Consider the following 25,283-nt stretch of genomic DNA (forward strand, 5'->3'; position numbering starts at 1 on the left):
GTGAAGCCTTCTGTATTTCAACCAAGTTTGTTGAATTTTTAAACAAGTTATGTAAAAATTGTTGAATTTCCATTTAAGACATATACTTCAGTCGAAATGCTTTTCATTGGGCAAAAGTCATATAGAACATAAAATATTTATATGCATAATAAGTATATCGTGAAGATCCGAGCATCAGATGTAATTATCTCGCATTAGGGAGGATAACGAGTACAGGAAAAAACATTACAAATGTCTAAAAACGTGGAAATCGTTGTGAATTGTCTTTTTAGATGGTCTTTTTCAGTTTCTGGATACAAGTTATGTAATTTTTAATTAAGAATCTAAGCCTTTAGTTAAAATTCCCGGATGCAAGTTGAATGCTCTGTGATTGCGAATCTTAAGCTTTAGTTTGTATTATAGGATTTTTCGAGTTCCAGGATGAAAGATTAGTGAAATTTCAAAGAATATCCTTAGCCATTGATGGTGTAGTTGAACTTCTATATGTTTCCGGGTGCAAGTTGGATGATATTTAATAAGCTGGGCCTTTAATAAATATATTTGGAGGGTTTGAATTTCGTGGAGAAAGATGACTATAAGTCTTGTTACCTTATTTTAAGGTAGAGCATGGGCCGTAGTGTCCATTAGTAGCCGAAGGAGGAGAGGCATCGAAGAGCCACTACGGCTCTTGGTTTCTTACAGTCTTTGTACAGTCTAGGAATCTTATATTTTGGTATATGTTTTGTATTTTTGACGTATCTAATAGTAGATTGGTAATAGTTGGTGAAAGAAGAACCTTAACTCTTTTAAGGACGATTGGGTCACCGGTGTCCCAAAAATGAAATTTTTCCTACAGCCTTCTAAAGCTATGTTTCGGTTTAAAGTCAAAAAAAAAAAATTTTTTTCAGACATCCAATTTTTGACCCTCTCGTCCTTAAAGAGTTAACTTTTAGTTTGTGAATATGTATGCAAGATGCGCAAGGAAGTCCAGAGTTACAGGCACAGATTATAGGACTTTCTCATGGAATAGAATAACCGATATCTATATAAATTTATAGATTTTTTTTTATGAAAATTCCGCTTATTTTATTAGAATTTATTCTACCCTAACTTGTAAAAATTATATTTACAATTTCTCACAAATTAGCTTTTTAATACTAAATTCATTTATTGGATTTTTTTTTAATGACGTTTCAAATCTTTCAGATGATGATGGACTTTAACACTGAAAAATTAAACGTTGTCGGTGATAGTGCATCATTTACAGGCAATTTGCTCGGATTGTCACTAAAAGCTCCTGTACATCATAGTTCAAAGATAAATCAACTAAGCGGCTATTGAAGAAAATCTATGATTCCCTTACAAAAAAAGGTAATATAATGATGAGATCATTTTTTATATAGTCTTATCATAAAATTCAATTTCTTTTTGATTGTTTCAGGCTCACAAGATTGTATCCTGTTTCTTTTGCTAATTGCTTTGATTGTCCTAGACCTGAGAGTGGTAACAAGATACCAATAATTAAAGACGCGGTTACTGGTTATACTCTTATAGAATTATGAAAAATAAAACTTAATTTCATTCTGCATAATGACTTGTTTCTATTCTTTTTTATTCTTGAAATTAGTCGAAATTTATCTTGAAATTAATCTTCTGCAGTCTTAAATTTAATCTGCTAGTTTCTAAAAAATAAAAAAAGATTTAAAGTTATTCGAAAAAAATCTTATTTTCAGTTCGGACTTGGTTTTATTCTTTATAGGACTAATATTAACAATAAAAAAATCTTAATATTTTTTAAGCCCTAAAAATACTTGAAATTATGAAGAAAAGATTAAATTTTGATCTTTTTTTTCTCTCAGTGTAGTAATCCCAGTGATGGAACGAAGAGCGTTATAAACAAATAAAAAGATCTTTGATTCTATAGTGCCCTACTTAAGGAATTCTACAATACTATATTAAGAAAAAATTGCTTCTTGGGTATGCATCTTATTTTTCTACTCAGCTTTTTTTCTCCTTTTCTTTCTTTTTCATGTTAAGATTCTTTTCTTTATTCTGAATTGAATTTTGCATTACTTTTTTATATGTTCTTCAATCACAATTGTAAGAGGGGTGACCCTATTTTTGTGATTTAAATATATGCATTATTATTATTATTATTAAATACTTGAATAAAAAAAAACTAATATACATATCTCATAAATCAACAATGAATTAAATTAAAAAAAAATATATTTTTCTTTTATCAATGGTCCTATGGGCCAAGTACAATAAAGAATTAATCAATCTTTTTTTTTAATATTATGTAGACTTCATTTTTAAAGCATTATTCTTGGGTACAATCTTAACGTGCACACGCTTTAAATGATGCGAAAGTATTTTTGACGTATAGCATCTAAATCACGAGATGTTACCCCTTTTATTTGAGTTTTTAAAGAAATTCATCAGGAACTTTAAATATATAACGTAAACACAGCTAAATTGTTAAGACAAAATTTTAGATGTAAAGGGTCCTCAATTAATTAAGAAGATGCTAACTTTCGTCACAATAAAAATTTAAAAAAAAAAAAAAATTTCTTAAAAAATTAAGACTTACCGGCTGTTGCGCCCCAATAATTGGTTGCATCATCTGATTCTGGTTGGGAGGTCGCAATCCAGGCTGTTGCTGTGCCTGATTAGGGTACCTCGAGCCCCACTGGTCCATTGACAGGAGATTCCCACTGGCACCTGGGCCAATTGCAACGCCACCCTGTGTCGTCTGCTGCTGCGGCGGCGGCCCACTCAAGTGCCCCGCCATCGTTCTCTGCATCACAGGTGGTGGCATTTGATTGCCAGGAACAGTGGGTGTCACCTTGCCAAAGCCCCCAGCATTGGGAACTTGTTGCCTCGCTGCCTCCTCTTGCACCTTCAAAAAGACCATTCACAGACAATCAGTATTTATCAGAACTTTGACTAGAGAATTCTTCATCACTCACTTGTCGCACAACTTGGAGGACATTGGCTGGTGGTGTCTGAGCCCCTGGCTTCATCCCAATACCCTGATGCGGGCTACCCATGCCGCCCATTTGCGACACGGGCGATGGAGTTGCCGTAGGACTCATGCCACCACTTCCATTGCCCCCGCTCGATGCTTGAGTGTTGGTCATGCCGGAATTGCCGGAAGATGGAAAATTGCTTGAGGTGGTTGGAGCAGCTGCTCGTGTGTTCATCACAGCCACACGACGACGAAGTAACTGAGTCTGCTGAATCCTGTTTGTCAAAATCGTGTAAAAGTTTGTCAATTTCAGTAAAACAATCAAAAAAGAATTTTCTTGTAGATAAAAATCTAAATTCTTTGATAAAAATCAAATATTTATCCTTTTATAAAAAAAAATGAGAGGTAACATCTTGCAGAACGTATTGAATAATAAAGAAATGCAGTAATCTATTTGGAGTTGTTAGAAATCTGTGAGATATAATTTTAAAAAAAAATAATTGCAATATTTTTCTCGTATAAGAATAAATTTGTCAATCCCATGCCTCTATCTATTTAATGCTATGAAGTCCAATGAATAAACTGTATTCATTTTTTTAAATGTTTCAATGTTATAATCAACATTTTTTTTCAATTTGTGAGACTGTTAAGGCCAAATGATAAGAGATATCGACTTCCCGTTTTCGACGACCCCCCCCCCAATAAGTCAATATTTAAAAAAAAAATCAAAATACATTAAGATTCAATTAAAAAGAATTTAATTCTGGAGAGAATAGGTCTAAATTGATAGCAATCGGTCTATACGTTTTTCGCAAACTTTCCAGGCAATTCCACAAAATTATAAAAATTAGAAATGAAAAAATGCGCTTCAGAGTTGTGAATGTTCGCCCGAACCTTTACAAATCTGTTCGGTACTTCTTTGCTTTCGTGCCTGTGATTTTTTTTTGGACACCTGTATTCCAATCGTCCTTAACAAAGGCAATTTTTTGATCTTCTAATTCTGGCTTCCAAAAGAAGGAAGAGCTAGGTTAGATTAAATTAGATTACAATGAGGGCGGTTCCTTGCAAACCCAGGCCTCCCGGTCTTGTTAAGGGCAAGATGGTTCAAGCCAGCCCGTTTTTCGGATAAACTCCATTAAACAGGCCGGCTTAAATTTTGATAGATCTTTATCAGACAGCACCTCTTTATTCAACAGCAATCGTTTAATGTTACATAAGCTTAGGCAGCTGCACACATAGTGAATGACCATCTCCTCAGTTTGATCACTGAGAGAAATCCGAAAAAGTAAATATAACACTCCGGCAATGTTTATTTTACCCTGCATTAAATATTATGCTTTTTAGGTGTATTAGGGGTTAAAGTTACCCTTTTCATGTTAATTTTACACTTAAAAATATGTAAAATTAACATTAAAAAATGTTGATATATTTTTACACCTGAAAAGTGTTAAATTTCTGGGGAAAAAAAGTTAATCGCACACCGTTTTTTTCTCAGTGTGAACTTGATTCCACGGGACATGGAACTGACAACTGTATCCCTGTAGGGTGGCGGCATTACTTATGGCCAGTCTATACTTGTGGCCACTTCCACCAGATATCTTCAATTTTTTCCCCCAAATTAATTTCAAAGAACCACAAAATTAGGAATATTTGATGTGCTATCATTAAATGAAACTTTTAAACTGATTTACTTTTATATTTCGGTAATTTTAATTATTTTGTGGGAATTATTTCACTGATGCGGCAGATGGTCAAATATACGTCAAATCGTTAAGAAATTTACTAAAGATCTCATAATTTTTAATGACTAAATTTTATATCTTCAATCAAAAATATTTAGTACTATTTTTCAAAACTTGTTTTCTTTATTAACTATATTTTCATTTACCACTTGATTTTGATGATTTTTTAAACAAAAAATGTAAAATAAAGACAAGGCCATAAATTATAACCCATTTGATAAGATTATTAACTTGTGGCCACAGAATTTGACGTGTGGCGCCCTCACAGATATTTGGTTTAGCGTGTTGACACTTGTGTTATTTTGATTCAGTGAATTTGAGTTTTCTAGCAAAAATGTAATAAAATTTAAGGTAAGTGTTGAAATTATAACATAAAATTGATTACAAAAGAGTAGTAACCTGCATTTTGTTGTAAATATTTAACCTAAGTTTTTCTCTTATATCCCTCTTAGGACAATGCAAATTACGAAAAAAAGCCCTATTATTGAACTCAAAGGATACAAGAAGTATTGAGAGAAGCATTGGGAATGGAGTGATCACGACAAGTATTCCAGTCATTTCAGCTGTACCCAAATCCCCACACAAATTCTGCATTAAAATCTCCGGGAGAAACACTTGATCACGGATGCTTTCATAGTCCCTAAAAGAGAACAAACAGAGGAGGATATTCTGAAGTGGGTTATTCATGCAACCAAACGTGGCTATTCCATCACGAAAAACAGGTTGGATTACTGGTCACTGTGCGCACAATCAATGTTAGTAGTCTGCTACTATTATGAGTAAATTGTTTGAAAAACTATGAAAAACTTATTAAAAAAAATAAGAAAAACCTATGAAAGTGTTTAAAATGCTTTTCTTTTTTTTCTAATAATATCATTTAAAATTGTGGCCATAATTTATTCCACGAATGGCCATAAGTTCGTAAAAGAGGCGACAAGTTATTAATTTTACATGGTTGGGAAAACTACATATTTTCCGGGATTTCAGGGATTTTCCTAGGAAATTCATATGAATATATCGAAAGAAACTACATGAAAGAAATTACTCTTAAAATTTTGCTATAATTGGTCGAAAAGATCAACAGCTATAGGCATATATGTCCTTAATGTGGCTATAAGTGATGCCTGCACCCTATAACCAGAAATCATGAAGCAGATCTAGAAATTTCCTTGTGGTATGACCTAGCTTTGATATTTCTTCACTTTGCGTCACCTATCTTTTTCACTTTAGAAATCACTGAACTGCTCTTCGAAACTTTAGAAAAAGTTAAATATCTGTTTTGTCACATTTTTTATTCCACACACCGCTACCATTTTTTTTTTTAAATTATTTTCAATTTATTTAAAATTTAGTATTTTTTGGCTCTTCAATTTTTTTCCACAAATAAATTATTTTTCAATATTCACTGAGAAAAAAAAAGAGGCTACGATTAACTTTTTTTCGTCATAACTTTAACACTTTTCGGGTGTAAAAATATATCAACATTTTTTAATGTAAATTTTACACCTTTTAAGGGTAAAACCAACATGAAAGAAGGGTAACTTTAACCCATAATACACCTAAAAAGGGTAATGTTTACACCGTTTTCGGATCAATACTGCAATACTGAATTGTCATAAGATTGTCTGTCGCTACTGTCCTATCCCTTGAATAAGAGAGAAAAAACTAAATATACTTCGCAGGGTAAATTATATTCGTCGTGAGTATCTGCAAGATGTTATCGCCAAATCTTTCCCGGAATGTAATCAAATTGCAATTTCTCAGAAAAAAAATTCAAGATAACGCAATATTCCAAGAAAAAAATAAAGAAATATATAAATAAATAATAAATGAATATATAGGCACTTACCTTTGCTGAAGCGCTTGATTCTTCAACTTCTGCTTGATATTGTGACAGAAGGGTACAGGACACTTATTCCCATCCAGACAGTGCTTAGCATGATAGCAACACAGTGCAATGAGTTGCTTGCAAATTGGACAACCACCATTGGTCTTCCTTTTGCAATTTTTCGTATGTGTCACCACCCTCTTCATCTTCTGACACGATGGCAAACGACAATTGGCATCGCGACACTGACAAGCATGCACCAGCGAATGAATGCACCGCTGAATACTTTGCTTCCTGGCCTCCTGAGGATTGGCCTGCTTGAGATCTGTTGGTGATGACCCATCGTCCAGGTCGAAGCCCAATTTTTCCATATTGTGCGGATGACCAACTTTCGTCTTGCACCCAATGCACAGATCAAAGTCCTGCATTTTTACATGGACAAAAGTCACAAGGTCAAACCCAGAGAAAATTCAGAAAAGACGCGCAGAAGAAAAAGAAAAAAAATGTTAGTAAGTTTTTAACCACAAAAAAAAATATAACAAATGGAAATTGCGAATGATCGGCAGAGAGGAAATTAAAGAGAAAAATTGATGAAAACTCTTGCGTGTTTTCAACATATTTTTCCTCATCTTATTTTTTTCCCGATCAATTTCTTTCTCAAAATTGATTAAAAGAAAAATAAGAAGTAGGGTAAATGAAGCCTAATTCAAAACCTGCTCCAAATGGAAACTTTTCGCTACTCCAAATGGAAACATCATTGTTTTCACGATAAATACAGTACTAAATTATTATATTTATAGATTTTCTATACCACAGTTTCATTATTTAGTTAATTTTGCTCCAAATAAAGCGAAAATCCATTCATATTCATAAATTTTAAATTGTTATTTTCTCAGAGAAATTAAAAGTGTACCTTTTATCATTGAATTTTTAATAGATCGACCATGTTTTCCAATGAAAAACACAATAAGGTGACTGTTGTTTATTCGTTTTGTTTAACTTTTATGTCATATTTTTGAGTAATTTTAGTTAAAGTAAGTGCTAATCTTTATTGTTAACTGTACGTGAAGTTTTCAAATGAAATAATTAGGGGAAGATTTTGCACCTTCGTAATGTTACAGCTTCGTAAAAGTTGATTTTTTTCCAAATTACTAGAAGAATTTCATCCATGGACATATAATCTAAAAGCTAGTCCTACATCTCATATTTCCTGACAAACTTGGAAGCCTAGGCCCTTTTTCCTGGGTCCCAATGGCAAAAATAAAAAATGGGCCTAATATCGTAATTCTCATGTGTAATATTTTATGCATTTTTGCACACTGCAAGTGTCTTTTCGGAAAAACAACTATTCCAAGTTATAGAGGGTTTCCTAGGGTTAATATTTACCGTGAAAATCTTTTGTTTGAGAGTTGTCGTTTTTTTGGGTGGAGAAAAATTCATAAAAATTACCACCCTTGCAGCTCAGGAAAATTGAATTTTGCAGTTTCGTAAAAACATCTGTCAAAATTACTGACCACCGAATTTGAGAATTCCTCACTGTTTTGGGTCACACTGAGAGATTCCACTGAATAAATTCATAAGAAAATTGGGTTTATTGAACAATTTTCACTAAAATCTCGAAGGAAAACACGCACTTCCCCATCAAAATGAGACTTCATCAGATGTTTTCATTTCACTTCTGTCAAATTAAACATTAAGCCTGAATCTGCTTATGGTAGGTGTGATTCTTTCATTGCCCATGCGGTGCGCTTTGAGAATTTTTCATCCAATTTGCTTTGTTTTCAAGCGGAATTTTTCACATTTTACTTTAAATTAATTACTGGTAATTCTAAAAATCAATGATGTTCAAAAATTGTTCTGTAAGACAGATTCGAGACGTTAGAGAAAAAACAAGGATTACAATAGCTGTGATTACTACTTTCTGATTTGTGCAGTAATGAAACTAGACTGCTTATGGTAAATGTGATTCTTAAATTGCCACTTTGATGTATCTTGAGTATTTCTCATTCAATTTTCCTTGTTTTAAAGTGGAAATTCCCACATTTCACTTTAAATTTGTGGCTGGCCATTTTTGAAATCAGTTACGTCCGAAATATGTTCTGTAAGACCAATTTGTTAGAGAAAATCTGAAACTGACTGTCAGAATGCAGGGAAAAAATGGTTTTCCGAGTGTCAAAAAACGTGTGTTAGAAAAATAGTTTAAAATTGATTTTTTAATGCGTGATACCTCCTACAAAATGTTGAAAACAAGTAGATGAAAGTTCCATCTAAGTAGTCATGCCTAAATTTTTGTGCCCGGTGTAATGTTTTCGGAGAAAATGAGGCCTACAGAGGTGGGAAAAAGTGGTACGAAGCTGAGTTAACCAAGGTACATTCGTAAAAAATACCGCTACATTTTCATTTTCCTGTACAGGAAAATCCAAAGACTTCCAGGAATTTTGTGAGGCAGAATTATGAAGCCAATAAGTAAGAGATTTTTTTGATATAGTGATATAATTGATTCGGTGTGTGTGGCATTCAGTAAAAAAATCTTAAATCTTGGACTCCTTTTAATAATTTTATTAATACGAACCTTCAAAACATTCCCCTACCTATGTCGTGAACAAAAAGGGTTTTTCTGAAGTGTCTGCAAATGCTTCAATAGGAAACCCCGGAAATACGATTTTTTTGGAGAGATTTTCTTATTGTTTTAGATGAGTATGGAGAAAAGACAAGGAATAAGAACAAATCTTGCGCTCAAGAGCAACTCAACAAGGTTTTGGAAGCCTTTTGTCGCGGTTTCAGTTACACTTGTCTCCAATTAGAACTTTCCCTTGTCTCCATTTAGATTAATATGTTTCCAAATGAAGCATTTTGCACTTGTGTGTTTTTCTTGTATTTAAGAAGTTTTCAAATTATATTTAAAGAATTTTCACTAAACGGTAACATTTTAGAAGAGTCAAGGAGCAAATTTATATAATTTCCTTCAGAAAAAATATGAACTTAATGTGTTGAATCTTCTGTCAAAGTTAAAGCATCTGGAAATGGTTTTGAATTAGGACATTTACCCTTAAAAAACAAGACAAAGAATAGGAAAAAAATACTCAAAATAACTTACATCACAAACAGTACAGTGATATCTCGTCTCAACATGATTCTTGCAGTTATTGCAGGTGTAAACAAATTTGTCTTGTCCCTGATTATGTAATTCATACAACATACACAATGTACTGAACTGTGCTCGTCGCAATGATGAGAATTCATAATGTTTATCTCGTGCCAGTGTCAGGAATGCATCACGACCATCCATGAGATCACAATTCATCAATGGGTCGGGATCTTGTATTGGCTGGATTTTTTTTTAATTTTTTTTTGCAAAATTTTGTAGGTATTATTATTTTCCAAAAAAAAAACACAACGAAGAGAGGGTGAGAAGAGAGAAAGAGAGAAAAAAGATTATTACAAATAAATACAATTTTAGCATTGATAAGATATTAAAAAAAAAATAAACTGAGATGTTTCAATTCAAAGAAGGCATCAAGTTAATTTCTCTCTTCTAAATATTTTTCACTTAAAATAAACAAATATATACTTTTTTTTTGTCTTACTATTAATAATTAAAATATCAAACACTTACAGCTAAACTGGCTGCCGATTGTGCAGAATGTAGTCGAATAACAAAGAAAACTTCCTTATGCTTCTCCATAGTAGCAAATATCTTTGCACTTAAATCATTTCCATTTTGTTGTTCATTGGATTTCTTGCTGTTCTTTCGCTGGGCAGCTTTTGATTTGTTTGACTTCTTAGCCTTCTTCTGGCCCTTCTTCTTGCCATCGGCACTCGCCTCACTGTCATCATTCAGTGATAAAATCTACACCGAAAACAAATGGAATCAAAACAAAAAACATCATATTCAATATCATGTGATAATGCGTCAGAAAAATACATTAATGCTGCAAAAAACAAATTATTACACTCTCTTGCAAAATTGATGTCATATAAAATTTTAAGTTAACCCAATTTCAAATAGGAGAGACTGAATCAGTTTAACTGTTTTACAAGTAATACAATTAATTTACGGTTTAGAATTTATCGGTTCATAACCGATTGGAATCGGTTCGGGCTTGTAAGGAATTCCAAGACCTTTCCAACAAGCCCAAACTTGATCCTATTCAGTTCTGAAATACGCTTCCTAGGGTCTTTTAACCCTTTAAGGACGATTGGAACACCGGTGTCCCATAAAGAAAATAATTTTTCCTGACTAACTAAAGTTACTAAAGTTATTTTTTTTTCTTACGTTTGTACATAATTGCAAAGCAAAAGTTTAAAGGAATCCATGATATTTTTTGTAAGTCTCCAGCTATTTGCTGTATAGTAAATTTTTAATCTCAAAAATTACGAATTTTTAAATTTTCATATTAAAAATTGATTTTAATTATTTTTTTATACTTCCAATGTTTTTAAGCAAACACGTTTTGGAAAAAGAAACTACAATACTCAAACATAATATTTTTCATTAGAGTGAAAATTATCAGTCATTGGTAATGTTAGAAAAATTACTTAAATTTTTTGGCTATTTTTGTCCCTTTCGTTCATAGAGGCAAAAAATACAGTAGACTCTCTCAAATTCGGGCATTTGGGACCGAAATGTCACTCGAATTTGAGAGAAATTCGGGCGACAAAGTTTTTGAAATTCAACGATCTTTTATTCATGTGCATATAGATATTAAGTTTACACATTCATATATAACGTAAATTTCATGAAAATCCCTTAATAATGCAAAATTACATTAAAAACTCAGACAAACCCTGGCAAATTTGAACATATTTGCTTCATTCGATAAATCAAAGTTGAAAAATGTCAACAAACTTTTTCGAATTTAACTGCCGCCCGAATTAAAAAGTAACCCGATCCTAACCCTTTAAGGACGATTGGATCACCCGTGACCCATAGAGAAAATAATTTTTCCTGACTACCTGAAGTTATTTCTTTATAATGTTTGTACATAATCACGAAGCAGAAAGATGTAGGAATCTAGGATATTTTTTGCAAATCTCCAGCTATTTGCTATATAAAAAATATTTGAGCTCAAAAATAACGAATTTTCAAATTTTCAGGCTGGTGCTTGAATTTTAATATTTCTAATTTTTTTTTAAGCAAAAACCTCTTGGGACTAGAAACTATAATAACTATGCATAATATTTCTCAACAAAGTAAAAATTATAGTTTATTGGTATTTTCAGGAAAGCTTCATAATTTTCATGGGTCACATATGACCCAATCGTCCATAAAGGTGAAAAACACAGAATCGGTCTCTAGTGGATTTTTGAAGATTTGAGGGTAAACTGTTTCATGTTTTTGTGTATGTGTGCGCAAAATAGTTAATTATTCGTGTAATATTGTGTGATATATCAATTAGCTGAGATTTCCCAGTGCAATACAGACTGAAGAAGGTACTATTTTGATAATTTATAAGATACTTCTGCGTATATGTTATAAATTCATAACTTTTTGCTCTTGTAGATGACTTCAAAAATGGAAGAAAAAATTTCATGATCAATGAACCTGAAATCTCATCCACATATTATGCCCGGAAGATAGCGATGATGCCGACAAACTTGTCCTGAACGAAAGCGACATAATATATTTGGAACAAGACGTGGATGAAGTGGACTTTGAAGTCTTAATCGAAAATGCATCAACTCCGGAAGAACTCCGAGATCCACAGCAATGTGCAACTGTACGTCTTAAATTCCCAGAGACAAACAACATTGCACCTACCCATTACCATCAAACATGTTTCGAAGAAAACTGAGGTGCACATGGTGCTATCAGAAAAAAAGGATTATAAGACCAATTGTATTTGTGAGGCATGCGACATTTATCTCTGTGTTACCTTACCAGTATGCGAAATTTGTTTCGATGAATATTATAAAAATTAAAAATGAAGTAAACAGTAATACATTTTTTCATAAAAATTATTGTTTTTGTGTACCAGTCTTCAAGAGTCTTTGAGACCGAAAATTGAATGAGATTTTTTAAAATTAATTTTTGATCTTTTAATTTTTAGTCGTACTCTAAATTTTTTTTTATTATTACAAATATATTCAAGTTATTTATCTTTCAAAAATAACAGAGCAAACGAGTAAACTAGTCGTCTGGAAAATTTTGTGCTTTTTTACCTTTAGGGACAATTGGGTCATATATGACCCATAGTTTTCTAGGCCTCCTAGGGATGGGAATTTTTTTTAACCGTAAATCTCTTATTTAGGCTAAAATATCGAGGGAAACTTGATTTCATTGAATTTCGCTCAACGGAAAGCTTCTCGTCCTTAAAGGGTTAAAAGAGCCAAATTAGCGAGAGTCTACTGTAACGGTTTTTCAAAGTCCAAAGGTAAAGAAGACACAAGAGAGCACAATTATCATTCGAATGGAGCCATGCTTAGGCTCGTTGGAAAGGTCTTGGAATTTTCTGTAATACTGAATAGGTTTCAATCGGTTTTTAACCGGTAATGAACCGGTTCATAACCGATAACTAATTTTTATCTGAAAATCAATTCTATTACTTTTAAAACTATTTTGGGGGATCTTTTGAGTGATTTTTGAATCGGTTCAAACCGATTGAGAACTGGTAAACTGTAAATGATGCGAAACTAATTTTGAGTACTACTACTTTTTGTTGGCAAAAAACAAACGAGCAGTAAAAAATTCAAAATGGGCAGTAAAAAATTAAAAATGAGCAGTAAAATATCTGATTATGGTCAGTAAAAAACTTAAATCTTTACAAAAATGGGTCTATTTTATATATTTAACATTTAAAATAGTTCCATATAGAGTGAAAAGCCCTTTATTTTCCCTTTGCCAAAATTTGGACGATAATATCACTGTTTCAAAATTTTCTGTTACTGATCAATTTTAACTTTTTACTGCTCATTTATTCAATGCCCTTTTTATTTATTCTGTTAAATATCTTCAAAAACAAATTGAATATTGATATCGTTATTCAACGCAATACACTTCATTGTAAAAAATATATATAAAACGATTTTAAATAGATATAAAAAATACAGTAGACTCTCGCTCAATCGGCTCTTTTTCAATCGGGCGAAAAATTTTGTTGACAATTTTCACGTTTTATGAAGTTAATTTGCTCAAATTCGCTGTAATTCTTCCTATTTTATCGTAATTCTTTATAATTGAGCGCATTTTGTGGAATTTACAAAGGCTTTGACGGCCAAATCTATCGATAAAGCGGATGACATTTCGCCCCAAATGCCCAATTGAGAGAGAGTCTACTGTAAATCATTTTCTAGGTTTCCATTTGAAGTCTCAAAATTGCTTTTCTTCATTGGAAACTCAATTTTGACTGATCCTGTAAAAAGATTTAAAAGGCAAATAAAAATTAAAAACTTACCGCATTAGCTGCTGCTTCGGCGGCTTCTGCCTGTTTTCTCTTTTCTTCCTCTTCCTGATCCAATTCCTTGATACTCTCCTCGAGGACATTGGGCCAGAAGTCACCCTCGAAATAGGGCAATTCAGCGGCCGATGTCAATTTATCTTCCATGGCTTGTTTGAGGATATCCTTGTAATCCTGAATTGTTCTCTCAATCATACCCTTATCCAGCATCTTCTTGTACCACTCCTGAAGACGCTTTGGTTTGGGTATTTTCTGATCTGGCGGATGACAATGGAAGATGTAGTCATCACCCTCAGAGGGTGGACATGCCCATATATGAGCCATTGTATAGCCCAATTGTTTTACATAATCCATATATCCTAGGAGGATTTCATGGTAAACAGCTGTACGATATTGTCGAGGTTTGAAGAAATGCACAGAATCCAGGTAGGCTATGTATACTCTCCTTGTATTTGGAGCTGTACACTCTGATCCATATTCCTGGACGTGCATTCCAAAGAAACAAACATCAACCCCATCGAGTTCCTCAAAGGCAAACAGGGCTTTAGCTCTATAGGGAAATTCAGGTGCTAATTCACCACTTTCTACAAATCTACTCCTCATACCAGGCTTAACTTCAACCACTTTATCTGAACTCGAGACCACCCTAATGTGCACTTCTCCTGCTCCAGCTTCTTTCTTTTTCAAGAAATTATTGACACGTGTCTCAATGTATATACCCAATTTGGTGGTGGGTAATCTTTTGGCATTGAATTTGTTATCCTTTCTCTTCTGATTCTTCTTCTTCAGACAATTATCACATACAAAACCACCTGGCCATATTGTTTCCAGGTATAGCACACAAATTTGATGTTGTTTCCTACCACAATCTAAACAATCAACAAACGGTTCCAACTCCAAATGATCATTTTTCATCTCTTTAAATTGATCCTTTTTAATTTGTCTGCAATATAAAAAGTCCCATTTTTACCCATTTCCCCTCAATTTTCTTTTTTCTAAATAAAATAAAAATCATCAACTTACGTTTGAGACTGAAGAGGATCATCTCCAAGTGTGACAGTGTCACCGGGAATATCATTGAAGCATTTTTGGCAGAATGTATATCTGTCAGAATTAAATCCATAAGTACTCAAACTATTCACCATTTGTTTTTTTTTTTCAAAATCATTCATAGTCAAATAAAATAAATAATTTTTTTTAAAAGCAGAGTATAAAGATGTGATAATTGTGTTTTTTTTATCCAATCAGACACCATAAATGTTTTTTTTTAAAGAACACGTGCATTTAGAAGATAAAATTTTTGTGCATGGTTTTTTTTGTGGGTGGGGGATGGGTTAGATGCAGCATAAAATCATAAATGATAGGTAATATGAAAATAAAAGAAAAAAGAAAAAAAAACACATGTTAGAAGAGTGTTTGTGTGACAAAAAAAGAAGATAAATATTAAAACAAATAACAAATGTGTTTTTTCAAAAAAAAAAAAAGACTAATCTAAAGTTAATTTAAAAAAAAAACAGATTGAAGCGATAAAATCTTGAGGAACACAAAAAAAACAATAAAGAAGTAAAAGAGTTTTAAATACAATTAGTTAAATTAATTACCTATTTTGGTAGCTGTAGTATTTAGCATCTCGTGGAATAGTACAGAGCTGCTTGCCATAGCAGCATAGCACTTGGGGATTGAATGTATATTTTCGGCCACAGCAATACCCAAGTGCTTGCATTACCGGATCAATTTCTTGTTCAAACACTTCAGAAAGCTACAAAGGAAGAAATGTTGAAGTAGAATTAAACATCTTTGAAACACTAAGAAAACACCTAAAAAGTAAAACAACTATGGCAGAGTTGAATTAATTCGTCGGATATCGATGTAATTATTACACTTTTTCGATGTAAAATTTCATCTCGACTGAAGTATATGCTTAAGTGTTTTCATTTTAAGAATATACTTCAGTCAAGAAGATTTTCGAGTGACAAAGTTCATATGGAACATCAACTAGAAATATGCCTAACAGTGTTTCATGAAGACATATGCGTGCATCATATGTGATATTTCGATCGGAATATAGGGAACTTGAGGTCTAGAAAATCTTAATAAAGAAAATAATAAAATTAAAAAAAGAACATAAAATTGCAAAATCTATCCATCTTGGGATTTGAAAGAGTTATTTTAACTCAAAAAGAGATTATTTTTAACTCTTGAAACGAGTAATTTTAACCCTTATAACGAGTTATTTTCAGTCTTAAAAGAGTTATTTACACTTTTTGTCATGTAAATTTTAGGAAAAAAAGTTAAAACAACTCTTCCGAATATTACACCTAAATTGAAGTAAAATCAACTCTAAAATATAGTTATAATCAAAAACCACAACGAAAAAGAGTCAATTTAACATCGATTCGAGTAAGTTTTACTCGATTATTTTTCTGAGTGAATAGACAAATTACTTAGTTATCTATAATATTCTGAATAAGCAATTGGAAACATATGAGAACAGTCTTTTGGGAACAGTTTCTTGTACTTGTCTGGTTCAATTAAAAAAAAATCTCGTCTGGTTCATTATTGTTTCTGAATTTATTCAAAATCATATATTTAGCAGGATTTATGAAAATATATTCAGAAAATCGAGAAACTGCAGATACGACAATGGGGTGTGCAAATGACTGAGATTCTTTACAATTTCAGCTTTTGTGGTCACAAGTGAAATCCGACCTCGTCAGATCGAGTCTAAATTTTGGATTTACACGTCTTAACACTCATAGATCACGAAAATCATGTCGTCAGTTAAATCAGCATTTATCGTAACTCCATTTTTGCGATTTCGAGATATATACATATCGTCGGTTCCGAAGAAGACTATTGTCCAAAATGTAAACTTTACAGGAAAGAGTTTTAAAGTTTGACAACCAAAATTTATTTTCATTAATTTCACTGCAATTAGTATACTTTCAGCTTTCGAAACTATTTTATCATACTTACGCATTGAATATCTTCTGGTTAATGCTAATTTTAAGTTATTTGCAGTAAAATTGTGGGCAAAATATTCAATAATTGGGAATATCTTAATCAACATAAAATTTTGTGAGGATATAGATCTAAGGTTTCTGCATCCAATGATACCATCTTTTTATACTATTGTAAGTAGACTTACAATAGTCTTCTTCGGAAGAAACGATATGCAAAACGTGTGAAAAAGAAAGGGATTTGAAGTTCGAATTCATGAAATTTTTCTGATCTAAAAGGTGTGCCGCATCCATATTCGCATCATTCCTAATGGCTCCGGCATACCTTTCAGATCAGGAAAATGTCAAAATCAAAATTCACATCCTTTTCTTTCTTAAAAGTTTAGCATATGTCTGTCCTACTCTTTCGCACTCTTCTACTTCTTTTGAACATCACACCAAATTAAATTTAGTTCAATCCAATTTGGAGTCTGAAAGACAGACTTAGGCAAATCTTGTGAGAAATTAAGGGACGCGAATTTTGATTTCATGAAATTATACCGATCTAAAAGGTATTCCGGAGCTGTTTCAGATTCAAATTCGAATGGTGTACTAAATGGGAGGGGCAGCCATTTTGTTAGGGCTTAGAGATTTAGAACACATTGTGACAGGGAATTCTGAGAAAGGCGGACACGAAAATATTGAGTGATATTAATCAAAGTGATATTAATTGATTAGATTTTGGAATATCGTAAGTAGACCGATAAAAGAGAATTGATTTTGAAGTCTGCAGAAAAATGTATTTCTAGGAAACTGAAACTGAAGCTATAGAACAGAATTATTCCGGCAAGAATTTGAGACGCCACGTGCAAGCTAAATTGACTAAAAAAGTAATATCTGTAAGTAAGGGATAGGAAATGAATAGGGAAATTAGGAGATAACAAGATTTTCTAATTTATAGGATCTCAAGAACAAGCTGAGAAATAGAGTAGAGTGAGATTTAAAGAGGGCTTTGCTCAAGTAAAATTGAGGTTATATTTCAATGAAAAGTTGCATGGCTGACCCCTTCTCTTACAGATAGTCTTTAATCCGTTGTTACTCTATGAATAAAATGAATTTGGAAGAAAGCAATAACAGGAGCCATGGTAACCATTTTTCAAAGTTAAAAAGGCTGTAGAGAGCGCATTGATCAACCAAATAGCATCATGTTTGGGCACGTTGGAAAGGTCTTGAAATTTCTGATAAGTCTGAACTCTGAACCGGTTCCAATCGGTTATGAACCGGTTATAAACCGATAATCAATTTTTGTCCGGAAATCAGTTCTGGTTGAAATTGGTATGACATTTAAGTCACGATTTCGAGTATTTCGCAAAGCATTGGTCACTTCGCCACCCCTATTTGTACAGTCTGTATTCCATATTGTTACAAGAATTGCTGATATATGTGATGAGGAAGTTATGACAATTGCTGATTCAAACACTGAGAAAAAAACCGGGGTGTGATTAACTTTTTTTTCCTAGGGATTAATTTAATCGGGGATGAATAATGGGCCCAAAAGGAGGCCTGGGTGCAGCGGTTCCGCGAGGAACCGCCACCACTGTAATCTAATGTAACTTTTTTTCTTCATAACTTTAATACATTTTAGGTGTAAAAATATATCAACATTTTTTTATTGTTACACCTTTTTAGGGTTAAAATTAACATGATGAAGGGTAACTTTAACCTCTAAAAAAGGGTAATATTTACACCGATTTCGGATCAATACTGCAGGGTAAAATTACACATTTTCGGAATGTTTTTTAATTTTTTCGAAATTCTTTTATTAATTATTGAGAATCCACTTACCTTTGTACAATATCTGTAGACTCTCGATGTTTTTCGATTGTAGAGCCAGGCATTGTCGAACATCAACCAAACGTCATCGACATACTCCCAGGGATCTGAATAGTGTCCAGATCCCAATTTCAGTTGAATCGTACTGAGATCCATTGGTTTCTTCACAATTTCAAAGTAATCCGGTATCCCAAGTGCATTGGGATCAACTGGCTGCCTGAAGGGCAGTGATTCTGGATCCTGACGGTACAATTTCTCCAAAGTAGGCATCAGGGCTTGTTTCAATTCTTCAGGCTTGAACACTAAGAAGAAGAAGAAGAAAAACATGACAGTTTAGCAGAGTTGAAAAAAAAGTGACTAAGTGAAAACTTACAGCATTTCTTCTTCTTATCATGCGAACTGGTTGATGGAAGTGGCTCAGGAACGAGGGGTTTAATGTCAGGCTTTATATCACTGGACGGTGACATTGGTTCCTCTTTTATTTCCTCCTTAATATTCTTGCAATCTTGCCCATCTTGATCCATAGGCTCAGCCTTACACTCTTGTTTGATCTTCTCATTATTGACATTCTTGCCACTCCCACTGCCATCCATATTGCTATCTGTGTCCTCCATCTCCTTCTTAATGTCATCCTCTTGCTTTATATCCAACTTTCCCTTGCACGAATTACTATTTTGCGGTGACTGAGAATCATCATCGCGATCCCGTGTTGCCGCTTCGAGTGCTGCCATTTGCGATGTGAAACTATTCCCTCCACCGCCAGATTGCTGACGATTATTCGACCCAGATTGATTATTTCGTTCAGCCTGAGTGATACCACCTTTGCCCATGTTATTCTGCTGATTCTGTTGATTCTGGGCGGCAGGTTGTTGCTGATGATGTCCACCACTGGACATTGTGGTCACTTGGGAGGTGGCTGTGGAACAGTTGACACTGTGTGATGGTGAGGAGAGGGATGGCGGTGGTGTTGGCTCAGGCGGTGGCTGTAGCATCGACGGAACACTTGGTGGATTGGGCGTACTGACAGGAATGGGACCATTTGGCGTGAGACTTGGTGATGGACTCGGTACCGGTACCAAACCACCACCACTCATTGCATCCATTGATGCTGATGTTGTGATCATATTGCCACTTCTTGCACTATTTGACATGCTATTGAAGACACTATTGCCCTGCATCTGACTCACATTGCTACCCCCAAAAGTCGATGGTGCCTGGGGTGAAACCATGGAATTACTACTGCTCTGAGATTGCGATTGTGCCATACGAGCCTTCATAATCTCATTGAATTGATTTGCCTGTTGGGCCGTCTGTAGGGCATTCGGACCATTGGCATTGAGAAATTGATTGGCAGCCGATTGATTTGACGACGCACCTGCCATTCCCGGTTTACCACCTTGTGCTCCAAATGGTGACAAATTGGGATTAGGTACCAGCATATTTTGCTGACTATTGGGACTTGGACCAGATGGTCCAACAACAAAACAATGTGGCTGTTGACCACCTGGGAATGCCAAACGATTGCCTCCCATACCAATTCCCACCATTCCACCGGGTGAATGACTTCTAACACCCTGACCGGGCTTTGTTTGTCCCATTGTCGGAACTGGAGGTCGTTGGATACCAACACCTCCTCCTCCTCCGCCACCAGCAGCACTTCCACCCGGCAATGTCGTACCCATTACATTCACCTGACCCAATTGACCAACAATTCCTGCTGTGGCATTCCCACTGACATTCGGCTTTATCTGCTGTTGCTGAGCTGTTTGCTGCTGTTGCTGTGAACCAGGTCCACCTTGACCACCTTGTTGCTGTTGTTGTTGCTGCAGTTGCTGCTCCTTCCTTTTCATGCGTTTCTCTTCCAATTCCTTCTGTATCTTGTATATCTTCTCGGCTAGCAAGTGATAGTACTCCGATCGACTATTTGCCATCTCGTACATATCACCTTCAACTTTCTTTGCATACGCAACCAGATTGTGCATCCTCCGGTCTAGCATGGCAGCTGGATCGGGAGTTGGAAAGATAGCTTGCACTAATTTGTGCACAAGATGATTACGAAGATCTGGTGTCACAGAATGGTGCCAATCCTTAGCTGCAGCCACCGGAACAGCTACTACTTGACTGTTCTGGAAGGACATGGTGCTCCCGCCAGTTCCAGTAGGTCCTGCTCCAGCACCTCCGGCACCAGTTGGACACAATTGACCAGCAGCTCCGGCTATTGCATTGCCACCCTGGCTATCACTGTACAGCTGCACACTAAGTGATGTTGGAATGTTTGAATTTGTCACTTGAGGCATATTTTGTTGCTGTTGTTGCTGCTGTTGTTGTTGCTGCTGCTGTTGCTGTTGTTGTTGCGGCGTTGTATTCTGTTGATGTTGTTGAAGAGTCAACTGCTGTTGTTGTTGCTGCTGCTGTTGCTGTTGTTGCTGCTGCTGTTGTTGCTGTTGTTGTTGCTGCTGTTGCTGTTGTTGTCCAACAGCCTGAGCCACATCACCACTACCAATCATAAGATTATTCGACAGGATCTGACTGTGATTGGGCGTACCTTGATTCGGCACAATGACCCTAACCACGGAATTTGGTGCCTGTATTCGGACACATTGTCTGGGTCCAGGAGCTACTTGGGGTGTTGTAGTTGGCATCGCTGGTGTTGCTGATGATGCCGGAGTACCTTGGATATTCATTCCATCGTAATTTCTCCTCATTCCACCGGCATCCTGAGCCTGACCAGCGTTCTGCAGAGGACCTCCACTGGCAGGACCTGCATTTGCCTGTTGTGGTCCTTGTTGACCCTCTTGAGATGCAGCATTGATACTAATTTGCCCCTGAGGACCACCAGTATTTCCACCTGGTCCACTAGGTCCTCCTCCGCCACCACTTCCCGGTACCGGACCACCTCCAGCTGGCACTGGTCCTCCTCCCGTTCCACCTGGTCCACTAGCTCCACCTGGACCACTCTGGGCATTGGTATTGTTGCGATAGCGATCAGCCTGCTTCAGCGGCAAGCAAACAGGACAATCAGCTCGCTGACAATTGCGCCAGTGAGTGATAATTTGTCGTGATGACGAACAATGGGCAACTGTGCAATCTTTATTGAGTTTGCATCCTGTCATATGGGCCAAAACCTCTTTCATCGTCTTACAGTGCGTCAGTGTACACGGATTGGGATTATTAGGATTTTCCGTTTCACGTCTAGCACATTTGTGCGCATGCAGCAACAACACCAGTTGCTGCTGTATCAACTTCCTCTTTTCCGGATCAGCCATGGAGGAGCTCTGTGGTGCTGCTGGCATATTTGTTGCATTTTGATTTTGGGTAGCACTCTGTGGTCGTGGTTGACTACCCGCGGGGGCACCAGATTGTGGCTGTGCTGGAGACGGCGCTGGGGGTTGCGCCTGTCCAGCAATACCACCTTCATTGGTGCCCTGTATATTGGGTCCCATTGGTAATCGATTGCCTGGCATTGCTGCCATATTCGGCACACCACGCTGCTGGGGTGCAACAACACCAACTGGGGCATTGACACCACCTTGAGCATTTACCACATTAACATTCTGTTGATTTGGACCCCCGCCATAGCTATAGGGTCCACCAGGACCTTGCATATTGTTGATATTGTTGCCTATTTTGCCGCAAAATACCCCAAGAAAGCAAGAAGAGAGCGAGAAAAAAAGACCACATTACAGTCATCTTATCTCTGTCATGATTTTGCCTCCCTTCTTCTTGATTTCCTGTACTTGAAGGACTTTAATAAATCCGAAAGAGAGATATATTGAGGTGCACATATCTCACCTCTTTTGCATTTCATATACACATAACCATATAAAGACAAAAAAAATACTACACTTTCCCAACTGAAACCCCAGAAGGGTTCTTTCTTTTTTTCTTTTTTTAGTTTCAATTTTTATTAAGGAGAATTTACTCATACAACTCCTCTACTGTGGTATTTATTTTTTTTTCTCACAGGAAAATCAGAGAATTGGGTAAAAATGAAATTACAGGGAGTAAATAGAATTGTAAGAGATGGCTTCGTTGATGATGAAGGATATATAGCAAAAACTTATTCTTCTTGCAATATTTTGCGAAAAGCAGCGCATGAGTGCGCATGGCATCTGAGTAAAATGTGGTGCTGCTGACTTTTCAGACAAACACGTTTCATTTTCATTTTAAAATAAAATAATATTCTATTGAACGTCCAAAGGAAAGTGCTGCAGTGAAAACTTTATTTTGTGTTATTTTCTTTTAACTAAACCTAACGATTGTGAAAAATTTCCTATTTCTCGTGTATTTGGATAAATATTGGATAAATAAAAATAAAAATGAAATATAAGTTTCATCCTAAAAATGCAGGAATATGTGTTTCATTTTGCAGATCAGTAGTACATTTTTTTACACATCAAAGAAGCGAAAACAATTAATTTAAGTTCTGACCATAATTCAATTGTCTTATTATGTGATGTAGGGGAAGTGCTTATAATTTTGGACAGTCTGCATATAAGCATCGATATCCTAAGTTTGAAGTGCCATATTTTCAATACTAATTGACTTTTCTTGTTACTCTCTTTTCAGAAGGATTGTTTAGAAACTTGGCAAGCTATTTATCATCTCATTTTTACTAAAATTAGTTTTAATACGTTTAAAAATGAATTGATATGTAGAGGTGAATTTGACTCTTATTTTGGACAACTTGGTTATTAATTTTTACAACTTGTCTGTAAATTTGGACAGATAATCCGCCTCAACAGGATGCCCATTGTTCTTCATTTCATGAACCAATCTTACCAAGTCCTCTTCCTGGTCATGTAAGGGAAACGTGGAATGTCACAAGAAGCCCAGAAACTTTCCATATCATTCATTAAAGTGAGTTGACTTCGGTACTCCAAGTACGTGCGGATTCGCTCATTCCCTGCCCTTTCCGGGAGCCTTTCAAGGCATTTCTCACTGCATCTCTTTCGTAGAGATGATGCTCCTTCATTTCTCCAGGCATTTGTCCAACCTAGTCATCACAAAAGCTAAAACTTCACGAAATTTCGTGAGAAAAACACCTGTCCAAAATAAGAATCATCACCTCACTGGTGAATGTCTTAAAAAATTTCCCATTTTTCACACGAAAAATATAATTCACAAGGCAAATCTCACTTCAGGTCAAATGTACAAATCATCAGTAACGTGAATCAACACAATATTCAATGAATATTCAATAATATCACTCAAAAACAGCGAACAAACTTTGTTAGTACTTCACCAAAACTAAATAAGACTGAAGTAAGCCACGAAGTTCTGTCATATTTCTCGTAAGCAATTGCTCACACTGAATTTTCAACAAAGCAATTTCAACTCAAATCATATTCAAATTTTAACGTATTTAGTGTTAAAATATTCCAAAAGGAACAAATATTTAGATATAATTCATTATTCATCAAATATTGGAATAAAAATCCATCATTTTAATCAATTTATTTTTAGTGTCCAATGTTATCCTCAAAGTGTCCAAAATAAGAAACTGGACAAAATTAGAAGCATTTCCCCTATATTGTAAACTTTGATACTATTATTGCATCTATATTTATTTTTACACTGAAAATCCACTTAAAAAAATTCCAATATTTTAGCCGTATATTTTTAATATCGTTTCCCTCTTGTGATAGAAATACCTTTTCATTTACTTGTAATTTTTGTATGAAATAGTCCTTTGATGTTTTTAATTTAATAAACTTTAAAATAATTTACGACAACAAAGAATTACACTTTTTTATTCTATGGATGATTGCGATGATTGCACTGTCTTAGGGGAAGTGTGCCAAATTTTGACCATAGCTTCTAATTTCGGCCACTTTAAGTGTAATTTCGGCCATGCAAATAAATTAATTAAAATTATGTATGTTATCTTCGAATAGTCAATGAATTCATTTTGCTTTTAAATATTTATTCATTTTAGGATGTATTAACACAAAGACAGTTAAATTTTAGGTATAATTTGAATTTAAATTGCGTTGTAAAAACTCAGTGTGGAAAGAGTCTTACAAAAAATGTAACAGATCGATTGTGTTTCTAGCAGTCTTGTGATTTATGGTTAAGTGCAGAAGGTTTTCCTTCGGTGTTTTTCATGATAATCGATTAGTTTTCATAAAAGATTGTTTCTGTTTATGTTAATAGTGAATCAATCTTTAAATTTCGGGTAAAATTTCCCAGCTGGATCCTGTATTTCGCGTAAAAAAGTATATACTTTGTGAGCGTCTCTCCGGTGAGGTAGTGTTGCCTATTCCGGCAATATCTTTTGCTTTCCTAAATTTCTTATTTATTTTATGTTTTTTTTCAATTTCTGAGTTCTACAATGTCCAGAGAAAAAAAAAACCATCGCTTCTATGAAAAAGATGATGTGGAAAAGGCCTTGGAAGAGTTCAGAAAGGGCAAATTGCTACGGAAATCTGCGCGTAAATTTGAGATGATACTCTTCAAGTCTTCAGGACAAATTACACGGAAGATCTCAGGACTTGTGGGTCATATAAACGTATTAAACTACATATTAAACTCGTTCCGATTGACGTTTTGAAATTTTCTATCCGTTGCGTTACAAAAGGTGGCCGGAATTTC

At 34.9% G+C, this 25,283-nt stretch overlaps 1 protein-coding gene across 8 annotated transcripts in view; it reads right to left on the reverse strand.

The window, feature by feature from the left end:
• Positions 1-25,283, reverse strand: part of LOC129808010 (CREB-binding protein) — a 57,156-nt gene that overhangs the window by 17,860 nt on the left and 14,013 nt on the right. For 5 of the 8 annotated variants that reach the window (XM_055857645.1, XM_055857649.1, XM_055857646.1 and 2 more), the window contains exons 5-14: positions 19,063-22,311; positions 18,702-18,991; positions 15,519-15,676; positions 14,941-15,051; positions 13,915-14,860; positions 10,137-10,370; positions 9,618-9,848; positions 6,542-6,942; positions 2,952-3,225; positions 2,573-2,881 (exon numbers count right to left, since the gene is read on the reverse strand). In XM_055857645.1, the coding sequence (XP_055713620.1) occupies positions 2,573-2,881; positions 2,952-3,225; positions 6,542-6,942; positions 9,618-9,848; positions 10,137-10,370; positions 13,915-14,860; positions 14,941-15,051; positions 15,519-15,676; positions 18,702-18,991; positions 19,063-22,311 (6,203 nt within the window). The remainder of the gene's footprint in view (positions 1-2,572; positions 2,882-2,951; positions 3,226-6,541; positions 6,943-9,617; positions 9,849-10,136; positions 10,371-13,914; positions 14,861-14,940; positions 15,052-15,518; positions 15,677-18,701; positions 18,992-19,062; positions 22,312-25,283) is intronic. The other 3 variants (XM_055857652.1, XM_055857651.1, XM_055857650.1) reach the window with 1 other exon arrangement.

This window comes from Phlebotomus papatasi, chromosome 3, assembly GCF_024763615.1.
Source record: "Phlebotomus papatasi isolate M1 chromosome 3, Ppap_2.1, whole genome shotgun sequence".
Classification (NCBI taxonomy): domain Eukaryota; kingdom Metazoa; phylum Arthropoda; class Insecta; order Diptera; family Psychodidae; genus Phlebotomus; species Phlebotomus papatasi.